Source organism: Elephantulus edwardii, unplaced genomic scaffold, assembly GCF_000299155.1.
Source record: "Elephantulus edwardii isolate Elephantulus edwardi_28Jun2011 unplaced genomic scaffold, EleEdw1.0 scaffold00140, whole genome shotgun sequence".
Lineage (NCBI taxonomy): Eukaryota > Metazoa > Chordata > Mammalia > Macroscelidea > Macroscelididae > Elephantulus > Elephantulus edwardii.
Genome location: NW_006399890.1, coordinates 549,544 through 562,135, shown reverse-complemented (window position 1 = coordinate 562,135; position 12,592 = coordinate 549,544). Strand labels below are relative to the sequence as shown.

Sequence of the window (12,592 nt, the reverse complement as noted above, 5' to 3'; positions counted from 1 at the left end):
AGGGTCACTATGAGTCGTGCTTGACTCGAAGGCAGTCAACAACAACAACAACCTGCAAGCCATGACTTTAAAGCTCTTCTGGGACAAAATATCATACCGAGCAATTAATCAGTCAATCAATGAATGAACTGTAATGCATAGAGATCTCTTGTGAGGTCTAAGGTGATCTATTGCATTTCCTTGATGAACACTGTGAGTAGCTACCTCTGAATTAAATGACACTTGACCAAATATAAGGAGCCCTGGTGGCATAGTGCACCAGACTGCTAACCCTCAGATCAGCAATCCTAATCAGCCAGTGGCCACAAGGGAGAAAGATAGGCAGTCTCCACTAGTAAAGATGTCTAGCCTTGGAAGCCCACTGGGAGACTGCTATGAACTGACTTGCCAGCAGTGGGTTTGGTTTTGCTGTGTACATAATAGGATTTTTAAAAGATTCTAGTCAAACTTTGCAAACCTTGAATGGTAATAGCTTCCCACATTTCATTTTGACAAGATATTATTTCCCCTGTCAACAGATGTTTATTGCTGTCGGTCCAGAAATCTGTTTATGGTTTGATGAAACTCCCTTCTCCCTGACTCTTCCACCACTGATTGTTTGCTACGAAATGAGAGTGGGACCACTGACTGGATGCCATGGCTATAGAGTACACCCTGAAATACCTGTACAAGCCCTGGGGAATATTGCAGTTTAGGGAGAATTTGTAGTTCTGACTCTGGTAATCTGCCCCTCGTATGTCATAATCTCCGGCAAGACAGTGCAGACATTTGCAGAGGGCAGCCAGGGCCAATACACCTTCTTCACCTGCTGTAGCTAGGAAATAGTAGAGGTGTAACCTGGGCTACATTCCCCGTGGACAGTGACCATATCTATTGATGAGCCTTAGGAAAGGTGTCATCTTTGAAGTGCTGTCAGAGCCACAAGCATGCGCATGAGGGTCTATAGCATCTGAACAACTTTCCCTAGATTAGCCAGCTCCACAGCGCCCCCTAACAAGATGGAAAATGATAAGAGGTAGAAAGTCTTGAAAATACTCTAAGGTTTTCCTTTCACGTTTAGAACATGAAAAGATTTCTAATGGAGAAATGGATAGCTTTGACAAGGTATAACTCTGAATGACTTCTCTGTCTGATTTGTGTTTGAGGGCCCCTGTGCAGGGAGTAATGAAAAGGACAGCTTGCCCCCTCTCCACCCCACTGCATCCTGCAGCCTCCCTGAGCCCCCACCTTACCGGGTAATTGCCTCAGTTCACCTTTGCTTTGTGTGCAGCCCCAGCTTCTTGCTGGCTCAGGAGCAGTTCAGAAGTAATTACTTGTGGCAGGTCAATGGGTTCAAGCTTCTAGAAGCCCAACATTTAGAACATTCAGCATTCCTCATGCCATGAGATGATGAAACATAAAAGCCAGACATTAAACTATCTTAACACTTTGCAAAAGCAGCATTTATTCAGGCAAGCACACAGGGAAAGCGATTCCTACAATATTACAGCTGCATCCACACAAACTTTCCATGCTGTGTAGACTCTTTATTGTTATATTGGGCTGTTGCCAGCACCTTATTGATCTGGACATTGGTTGGAGAGTTAAGAGATTAAGGGGCCTTTTCTGTGTGCATCGAGGGATCATGACCAAAGTTATCAAACAGCCATGGTTTTAAAATATTAGGGAGGAAAGAGATCCTGGAGAATTCTTTTATTCTTCTCTTACCCACCCAGCTGAACTTGTGTGGTCCTTAGAGAAGTGACCTGTTTTTACGCTCTCCAGAGAAGCTTCTTCAGCCTCCTCAGTAATAATACTTGGCGCTTATGAGGCATCTTTAAAATGAAAGTGCAGCTATGCTAACTGAAATCTTAGCAATATCTTTCTCTAGTGGGAACTTGGCCTAGCAGGGAGATTATATTGGAGTTTCAAGGGAGTCCCTAAGACTGGGCAGCCGTGCTGACAGCCATGCTGACAACTCAGTGCAGGAATCTGGAATCTGGAAAGAAGAATCTGGAGCATTGGCAAGTGTTTGGGCATCTGAGAATTGAAGCCTGATCTGTTCACATCTCTGTTACACATTAAAATGTATCTCTCAAACTATGTTTTAGCATCTTAAGCTTATCCTCACATCTGTAATTCTGTTTGAAAATAGAGTTTATTTGTATTTATTTCTTTTTTCCTGTTGTGTACCATCCAGTCAGAGCCAACTGGCACAGGAGGAGATTGCCCCTCCTTCTCCAGTGAACATCTGGTGGATTTTAACCATGTACCATTGGGATTGCACTGCAGCTTCTTGCTACTAGGCCACCTGAGCTCCCTAGGATTTATTTATTTTTAAATTTTACATTGGTTTACATACAAAGTTCATAAACATTGTCTTTCATACTATCCCTTCATTCACATTGTCTTTTCATACAGTCATTCTCGTTCATTTTGTATTATAGAATCATTCACCATTAAATCATGCCAATCATGACCCTGTCTTTCCAGAGCCTCACTGGATCTTTCTCATTTTCCTTACCCTTGCTCCAAATTGTGCCCCTTTGATTTTTCCCCCAACCCATCCTCCCCACTCTGTTCCCATCCCTTCTCCCCTTGTGTCCCCACACTCATTTTACTAATTAGCCTTCTATTTTTTACAATAAAAACCATATACACTATTTAGCAAAAATAGGACTTTTCTTGTTCTATTACTTAGATCATAACCAAGTAGGATGGATTCTAAATCTAATTAAACCTGAGTTATTAAAAAAAGAACAGATTAGACACAGAGGCATCCACACACAGGAGACAGACAACATATCAAGATGTAATTATTTACTCAGTGAATATTTACCAAATGACTGCTATATACCTGGGAATGAGTGTACAATGGTCAGTAAAAACAGATATAGTCCTTAAAAGAGTTGCAATATATGGAGAAACAGATACACTGTGGTAGTGTGCTATTTGATTAAGAATAAGCTCTGATTAGTGTTTTGAGAGATAAATCCACAGAGGATCTCTAACTGGAGGGCCCTACATTAGAGATGGGGAGGTGGAGGAATGAGGGGACTGTCTGGGGAAATTTCTCTGGAAGAAACTTTTCAGTAGTGTTTGGAAGCATGGGAAGGAGTTTTTAAAGCCAATCTGTTGCAAAGGACTTCTTTAAAGTGTTAAAAAACGAAGTTATCAAGTTGAAGACTAACGTGTGTCTGACCTTTCAATCACCTTTGCTGCACGTGAAAGTTGGGCAGTGAATAAGGAGGAACAAAACAGAATTGATGCCTTTGAGTTATGATGTTGATGAAGAACACTGAATATGCAATGGACTGCCAGAAGAATGAACAAATATGCCTTGAGATAAGCGCAGTCAGGAAGCTGTATAGACTCAAGGTTGGTGAAACTTTAGACCACGTACTTTGGGCGTGTTGAAGGGCCAGTTCTAGAAGGACATCATGCTTGGTAGATAGAGGATAAACAAAAAAAGAGGAAGGAAGACCCTCAAAGAGATAAAAGATTGATACAGTAGCTGTAACAATGAACTCGAATAAAGCAATGACTATGAGGGTGGTGTAGGATTGGACAGTGTTTTGTTTTGTTGTACATAGAGTCACTTTGAATGAGAACCAAGTTGATGGTACCTAACAATAATGAAGACAACAACAACAACAGCTACAACACCTTAAACAAGTTGTTTAAAGCAGAATGAACAGAATAATATTCTTGTGGAGGAAGGGAGCAGGACTTGTTAAAGGGACTGAAAGTCAGTCAGTTGAAGATCATAGTGAAGGTAAGAGCAGCTCAAAATGAAGCTGGGAGGGAGACAAGGGTCAGTTATGTAAGGCCTTCCAGGTCATTCTAAGGATGTTTGTCTTCTTGAAACTAAAGGGAAACCATTGGCGAATGTTAGGTAAAGTAATAGCATGATTAAACAAATGTACTTTAAAAAGAAATATCAGTTTGGATGGAGATGGTTAAATAGGGAAGAACACACAGGGAACGTGGAGAAAGCAATTAAGAAAACAAAAAAAGCTAGACTTGAGGCTGATGGAGGAACATTGATGGGCAGAGAGAGAGAGGAAAAAAGTGTCCAAAATGACATCTAGGTACAAGGAATTGATAGTATTTTCCAACACCTCAGTAAGAAAAAGGCAAACAGTTCAATCGTAAAATGAGCACAGGATATGACTAGACACTTCACCAAAGAAGACATTCAGGTGGAAAACAAACATGAACAAATGCTCAAAATCTCTAGCTCTCAGAGAGATGCAAATCAAAACAACTACGTGATATCATCTCACCACAGTAACAATAACAAAGTTCAACAGAGCAGCAAACAATAAGTGCTGGCAAGGTTGTAGAGATTGCAAGGCTAGGGTTGGGACAACATAGAAGAAGGATCACAAGTTCAGTTTTTTGGCAAGCTGAGTTTGAGAAGCCTCAGAGGCAAACCAAGAAAAACATTGAGTGGGTGATTAGGTGTATGTGCAAGATGTTCACAGAAGTCTATGCTGAAGATATATGCTTAGGAATCCTCCTGGGTAGAGTGTAACTGAAACTGTGGACATGGATAAGTCTGTGTAAGGAGAAAAGTAAAGAGTGAAAAGGACAGATCTAAGAGCTCCAGACTTGAGCTCCCACATTGAGAAGCAAGGTGAAGGAGAACAAACTAGTCAAACAGTCGGAGAAGCAATGCTTCTCAGTAGGAAAACACCTGGAAGATGATATGCTGTAGCTGACAGTGTAGGGGGCATTGGCCCCATCTTAGTCCAAGACTAAAAGTCAATTGCTAGTTTATTTTAAAGTTATTTTTTCCAAAACAACTATGAGATATCATCTCACACCAAAAACAATAGCAAAGTTCAACAGAGCAGCAAACAACAAATGCTGGTGAGGTTGTGGAGAGACTAGAACCCTTATTCACTGCTGGAAGGCAGTATGGTGCTTCTCAATAAGCTGGAAATAGAAATACCCTTTGGTCCAGCAGTTCCATTACTAGGAATATACCCTAAAGATACCAGAGCTGCCACCCAAACAGATATATGCACACCCATGTTTATTATTGCAGTATTCACAATAGCAAGGAAATGAAAGCAATCCAAGTGCCCATGAACAAATGAGTGGACAGAAAAACTATGGTATATTCATAATGGAATATTACAGAGCACTGAAAACCAAGGAACTCAGGAAATATTATACCACATGGGTGAACCTGGAGGACATTATGCCATAATATTTTCAGTTGCTTCCTATGCATCTGAACATTGGACAATGGATAAAGATGACAGAATAAGAGATGCCTTTGAGTTGTGGTGTCAATGAGGGTTGAATATCCCATGAACTGCCAAAAGAACAAACAAATCTTAGAGAAAGGGCAACCAGTGTGCTCCTTAGGGGCAAAGATGGTGAAACTTTATCACACATACTTTGGTCATATTGTCAGGGGCATCTAACCTTGGGAAAAGACATCATACTGGGAAAAGGTGGAGAGGGTTATAGGAGAGGAAGCTCTTCCACAAGATGATGTTGACACAGTGGCTATACCAATGACCCTGAGCACGCAGAGATTGTGAGGTTGGTGCAGGACCTGGAAGGGTTTCTATCTGTTGTTCACAGGGTCACTATGAGTCAGTCCTAGGCAACTTGACATCGCCTAAAAAGAACAACAGATAGTGTCTTGAGAATATATACTTTCCAAAATTCTTCAAAAAGTTTGATGTTTTCCTAGGCTGTGTTCCACTGGCCTCCATCCTGAATGAAGGAAGGAAAGTGGTGACATTAAAATAGATGATGGAGGATTTGAATGGAGCATTATTGGGGCGGGGGTGGGGGGTGGATGGCATCTGGATAAGCCACGATTTTTCAACTCTTTGAAATCATTGATCCATACATTTTTAAAGGCCAACTTTTTGCTTTGATAGTCTGCATATGTAATTAATCAAATAATTCCTTCTTCTATTTGCAGTCCTACTCTATTTAAATAGACAGTTCCGGTAAGTATCTTGCAGATTTTTCTTAAGGCAATTAACTTTCTGGCCTTTGAAAAGAATCTAAAAAATACTATGTTCTTCTTCCAAAAGGACACTAGATGGCAGCAGCTAACATTGTAAATAAGATCCCTCCGTTAAATCATTTAGCTTGTCTGCTGTTATCACTGCCAAAAAAAAAAAGTTAGAGAAATTGGATTTTTCTAAATAAACAAGGCGAATGAAATGGCCTCAGAGTTCTGAGTTTGCATCAACGTTCCTTTTGCCTGTCTGAGAAGTAGATTCACACTTCATCATCTTCACCGGGAACTCAAAGGAAGGACTTGTTGGAGAATTGACAGAGTTACTCTCTTGTCTCCATTTCATGACACAAAAAAGTATTTTCCGGGTTCCGAAACAGGACAATGGTTGACATGATCCATTGAAATGTCTGGTCAGGGAAACTGGAATTGAGGTGAAATCAAGTAAATTTACAAATCACTGACCTTGGTTATAAACACAATCCCCAAGTGGCTGCTTGTTTTTACCAGCAAAGAAAGAACACTGGGCAGGAGATGCAAAGTAACAGGTGTTAGCACCATGTCTTATGTATGAATTCTTGAAGGTTCTGGAAAGAAGATGAAGGTATTTAGGGTAACCTTGCAGCAAGAAATCAAAATCTCAAGAAAGAAGTTCTGGTTCCGGCAGTCCAGCAAGTTCACGCTTCAGTGGTATTCCTTGCTTCAAATAGCTAGCAATGAGAAAGAAATCATAAGACCAGAACGATGAGATCAGGCTGCAAAGTAAGGCAAATGTCTGCAAGGACCAGAAGACAGAATTGACATGAGAAAAAAAATGAAAGATGTTGATCCACAAGGCATTTCAGGCTAAGTGTCTGTGAATTATTTTTGGGGGATCACAGGAACCCTAAAATGCTTCATGAAAATCAGAAACTAGAGCCAGGCTCACAGCATGAAATCAGGTGGCAACTTGGTCCCTGCTGTTCCTCTCAGAGTGGAAGAGCTGCATAAAAATTGATGTTCTGTGTGGGAAAATTTGTTTCAGAAGCATTACCAAAAAGCAGAATGATAAATTCAAATCTTAGATGAGGGAATAATTCTCTAGAAAAATATGAGTTGGTAAACTGAGTCATGAAAATAATATGAATCTTGAGTCAACCACAAATACTAAAAGAAACATATGTAGAAAAAATAAAATAAGTAATGATAATAAATTCTCACTCCCCCAAAGAGGGCTAAGTGTTCAAAGATGGTTTGTTATACTTTACCAGATGTTTGAGGAATAGATAGGTATCGAATATATAAAATGGTAACCATGATCACACATGGTTCACGGCTGGTTATGCACTCAGCTATTAAACAGAAGTTCAGGAGATTGAAACCACCAGCCAACTACATGAGAGAAAAATGTAGCAGTTTTGTTCTATAAAGATTTATAGCCTTGGAACTCTTTGGGATGATTCTACTCAGTTCTATAGTCACAGGGAGGGAATTGGAATTAACCAATATGGTTAGTGTAAGATACATTGGGTTTGTAGAAAATATTGCAGACACTAGAAAAGAAGAAAGAAAAGCCATCCAACTCATTTGACAATACTTGTGTCACCTTGAGAACAAAATCGCAGACACTATATAAAAACTGCAGATCAGCTTCGCTTGTGAAAACAGAAAGTCCGAGCAAATCAGAGTCAGTTATGTTATTTATACCCTCTGTGTAAAGAAGGCAAGCATTGTTCAAAATCAAAAGCCCATTCAAGAAAAACATTGTACAATACAGAAAATAAGTTTTACTGTTTTAATAGATAGGGGAAAAAAATCAATAAAAATTAACCCTCAGCCTTGATTTTAAAACTCTTCACATACTAGGAATAAAGACGGGTCCAAAATGTAATAAAAGCCGTTGGGCTAAGTATCTTCCTTTGGTTTCTTCAGATCCACTGGCTCCCTTCGTCTACTCTGATCTCTGTCTCTAGGACTGAGTCAGCAGTGCCTCTCATTTTCTTGCTTTGCAGTGGGCTTAGCCACTGAGAAGTCTGGCAGGAGATCTGAGGGAGGAGAGTGAGGTCAGGGTGTTTATTCCTCTCATTCCCTCCCTGCAAGATCATATCAGATTGGCAGTGTCCCTACCAGAAGGTCACCATTCCTCTCAAAGCAGTTTGTCCTCTCCTTCTGGGTTCTAGAAATCTCTCCCTCCTCAAATCCCTGCGGCCTTGTGGTGGTCACGTCACCGCTGCCACTAGAGGGTTATTGCATTATCATTTGTGGTTTCTCTAAATTCAAACCTCTGTAAATAGTTACTTAGTAAAGAAATTTCCTTAAACTATCCTAATTTGAGGATGCCATTGGTTTCCTTTTGGAATCCTCACTGCTACAGACATCTGTCAAAAACCTATTGGAAATCCTGTATTTAATTTAAAACCAAGCACACCAATGTTATGGATAAAATAAGGGTGCTTGTCATCACTGCTTGCTTGCAACCTTGCAAGGGAAGTTTGAATCAATGCAAAAGTCAAGAGAGACAAATATAGAGGACCAGAAATAAAATGGAAAACAAACAAACAAAAAAAGAAGTATAATGGACAGAAGAGGGAAGAAAGGATCTTAGACAGAAATTACTTACCTTGAAAATAGTAATGATAGAGTGTAAAATAAAATTATAGAATTACAAAAGTATCTTAATAAAATTTTAAAATGTAAAAATCAACATGTAAAAACTAGTATCCTTCTTATTTACCAGTAACAATAATTTAGAAAATGCAATGAGAAAAATAGATCCTACTTGTAATGCTGTTGCTATGTACCATTGAGTTGGAACCAACCCATAGCTGACTCTCTAGTGGGTTTTCAGAAACAGTTAGTTGCACAGGAGGAGATTGGCCATCTTTCTCCTGCGGAGCAGCTGGTGAATTTGAACCTCATGCTTTTGTGATTGCAGCACAGTTTCTTAAAACTAGGCCACCTACTTGCAGTAGGGAGGGGGGGAGTCTATCGGGCACTTTGATGGTCAGTCTTGTGCATCAAGCTGGCTAGCTCTGGGGTTTGCTGTGAAGATTTGTTGGTGCTAAGAGTAAAGCCTGTAATATATTTACTTGAAATAAGGGAGATTAACCTTGATACCCTGGGTGGCACTGGTGTAATCAGTTGAATGGCCTGAAGAGCAGGGAAGAAAGCTTCCCTGAAGAATGGATTCTACCCATGGATTGAAGTTTGGCGGATGCTTGAGTGTTCCTGTGCATCCTTCGTGATAGTATTTCCTATGGACTTCAGACTGTTCACATAATTCATACCCCATAGTAATACAGGCTAAATATGTATCTCTTACTGGGTCTGTTTTCTGTTTAAAACCTGAATAATACAGGTGCTTAGAAACAAATCTCACAACAATCACATAAGATTCCTATAGAGAAACATTATTAAAAGACCTAAAAGGAAAGCTGAGTGAATAGAGATAATATGTTTTTGGTTTGAAAAATTCCATACTGAAAACATCATCAGTTTTCTTTAAATTAATCTATAAATGTAATGGAATTTCTATCTAAATGCTAATGAGATTTCCCCCTGATCAAGGTAAGAAGATCCATACTTGAAGGAGATGAGAGTTTCCCTTATGGAGAAGCAGAAGGCCCTGAAAAATCAAGGCAATTCGAAGAAGGAGAATAAGAGGGTAGGTGGACTGAGTGTAAAGGTATACAGTTATTGCAGTGTGGAATCCCCACCACAGTACATATACACACACAGACCAATGACATCAGAGGATGAAGACCTGGGAGTAGCTTCATGCAACTGTGGAAACTAGAGCCCTGACAAAATGAGGCTTAAAACCAATAGTTAAATTATGGATAATTCAATAAAAGGTGCTGTGCAAAATATTATTCAAGTGATTAAAAAAATAAAAATTAGACTCCAATTTCACATCTGAAAACAAATAAATTTCAGATGGATTAAGACCTAAATATGAAAAGTTTCAATGACCTTGGAGAAGAAATCCATTTCTTAGACAAGATACAAGAAATATAAGATTAAAAAGTGAAAATTGAAAAATTTGACAATTTTAAAAATAGAAATCTTTGTCTACAATACACACATACTCACACACAAGGAAAGTAAAAAGATAAGCTACAAACAGAAGATCTATTCAACACAGCCCAAGTGACTAACAAAGGACTAGCTCTAAGATTTTTTTTAAACTTTACAATTCAATAGCAAAAAGACAAAATAGGCAAAGGATTAGAAAAGACAAAAAAAAAAAAAAAAAAAGAGAAGTGTTTGTGGCAAGCTAAAACCAAAACCAGCCATTCAAAGCAGAACTGCAGTCTTTTCCTCTTTCTAGTAACCTTTATAATAATTTTTCTCTCTTCTCCAAACCACTAATTTAACAGCTTTTGGAGCTATCTTTGTGAATTGCCTGTTATGTCTTTCTTCTAAACACTTGAACACATTAGCGAAGATAAGACACAAAAGTCCCTACCTCTCTGGAGGACCCTTGGTGCACAATACATTACCATTGGGTTCCTAATGGAAATGCTGGTGGTTGAAACCCAACAGCTGCTCTTTGGGGGAAAAATGATGAGCAGTCTTCCTCCTGTAAAGGTTTATAACTTGTAAAGGTGACAGCGAATGGAGGGACGTCATGAGTTAGAAGCAACTCCTCAGCAGTGGTGTTTTTGTTTGTTTGCTTATAGAGATTATATTACAGCAATGGTGGTGAGGGAAGAAAATACAAAAAGAACATACTGTATTATAATATATAAGTGTTTTTTAAATTTTCAAACAGAAAAAGAACACACTGTGTCATAATGTATAAGTATTTTTAAAATTTTATACAGATATAAGTGTTTTGGAGGAACGAGAAAGCAGAGAAACATCAGACAGGGATTCTGAGAAATAAGAAATACTGGATTTGGGGTTACAATTGCCAATAGGATAGCTAGGATAGGTCTTATGGGGGAGGTAAGATTCTAGTAAATCTTTGAAAGATAGGAGAGAATTATCCAAAGAGTTATCTGCTGGACACAGTTTATGTTGAGGTACCTTGGGCTGAACCTGAGACATGTGGATGAGAAGGTGGATTCAGGCAGAAGGGAAGGTGCTGACCAGCAAATTAACAAAGAAGGAGTTTTGATTTAAAGAGTCTCTGTTGGAGACTCTTAGCAGCTCCAAGTCTAAGAACTTTGGTTCCTGCTTTGATCTTTATTTGTGTAGTAGATGGTCAGGAAGTAGAGAGTGCCAAGTATGTAACTCAAATTATTTAGGATGCAATTAGATTTGGTTTAATAATTAAAGATACTTTTAGAATTTTCTTTGGCAGAGATTAGGCTATTAATTAGCATGTCATGGGAACCCAGCATTTATTATTCTCTCAAAAACCCATTTGTGGTGGAAAATGTGCTGAGCCTCATTTGTGAAGATAATTATAGTTGATGTCGTTGGGGGTGTCTGCCAAGCTCCCAGCGATTTCCCTCCTCTCTGAGAGCTAGCTGCAGAATCCACAGGAGTGGTTCTCCGGCCCACGTTTTTCCTGCGTGAGCATATCTGGCTGTGGTTCATTGGGCCAGAGCTAGAATCATGAACAAGCTAACCAATAAGACCTTTTCTCCCAGGAATTTGTAACTGGAGTCCAGAGTGTCAGACCCATCTGTCTATTTGATTGAAACTATAATGCAAAGTCAGGGTGCTATATCTCCAGAGGCTCTCAGAAGTAGGATAATCTGATTTTCAGGTAGTCAGAATAACACAAATCTGATTTGCAGGGAGACAGAGTAATAATGATGACTTAGAGGAACCACATAGACTACTTCTGTCTTTCAAATCCCAACTCATTGCTCTTCCTTGAATTCCAATGTCACTTAGCTATTAACTTTAATAAAACACCCCATGTCCCATAGATTGCCCAGCTAGCCAATTGGGCTTCTGCTTACAGTGATGTCACAGGTCAGCAACAGCAGGAAGAACACCTTGAGTGGTTTTTTGTTTTTTCCCTGTTTGCTTGCTTCTGGTTTTCTTTTTCCCCCAACAAGGTGAATGGGTCTCATTTTTATTCTTTTTTCATTTACTCATTCTTCACTCATTCATGAATTCACAAATTGTTGAGGGGCAAATGTAAGTGCTAGAGACTGAAGAGGGAGCTCTGGTGATCTGGTGGATAGAGAGATGTGCTATCAACCCAAAGGCAAGCAGTTCAAATCCACCAGCTGCTTTGAGGGAGAAAGATGAGCAATCTCTTGCCATGCAATTTACAGCCTCTGAAAACCTACTGGAGGGTCAGCTATGAGTTGGTTGGTTCTGACTTGACAGCAATGAGATGTTTTGGCTGTATTAGAAGGGGAAGATAGAACTCTGAGTAAGACATAGGCTTTTTTGCAAATAAGTCATAGCTTTGCTTGTTTAGGATATGAGATATAGGGATATAGGATATAGGGAGCTCTGGTGGCCTAGTGGCAAGAAACTATGTTGCAATCCCAAGGGCATGCAGTTCAAGGCTACCAGCTGCTCCATGGGAGAAGACGGGTAATCTTCTCCCATGTGATTAACTGCCTCTGAAAACCTGCTGGATATTTCACTCAGCATAATGTTCTCCAGAGTCAACCATTTTGAATAATATTGCATGAGTTCCTTGTTTTTTAATGCAGCATAGTATTCCAT

General features: G+C 39.5%; 1 protein-coding gene across 1 annotated transcript in view; it reads right to left on the bottom strand.

The window, feature by feature from the left end:
* Positions 1-12,592, bottom strand: part of LOC102870711 (chromosome unknown open reading frame, human C14orf105) — a 34,517-nt gene that overhangs the window by 10,375 nt on the left and 11,550 nt on the right. Inside the window, exon 3 of the mRNA XM_006894326.1 lies at positions 1,254-1,340. Coding sequence (XP_006894388.1) covers positions 1,254-1,340 — 87 coding nt within the window. The remainder of the gene's footprint in view (positions 1-1,253; positions 1,341-12,592) is intronic.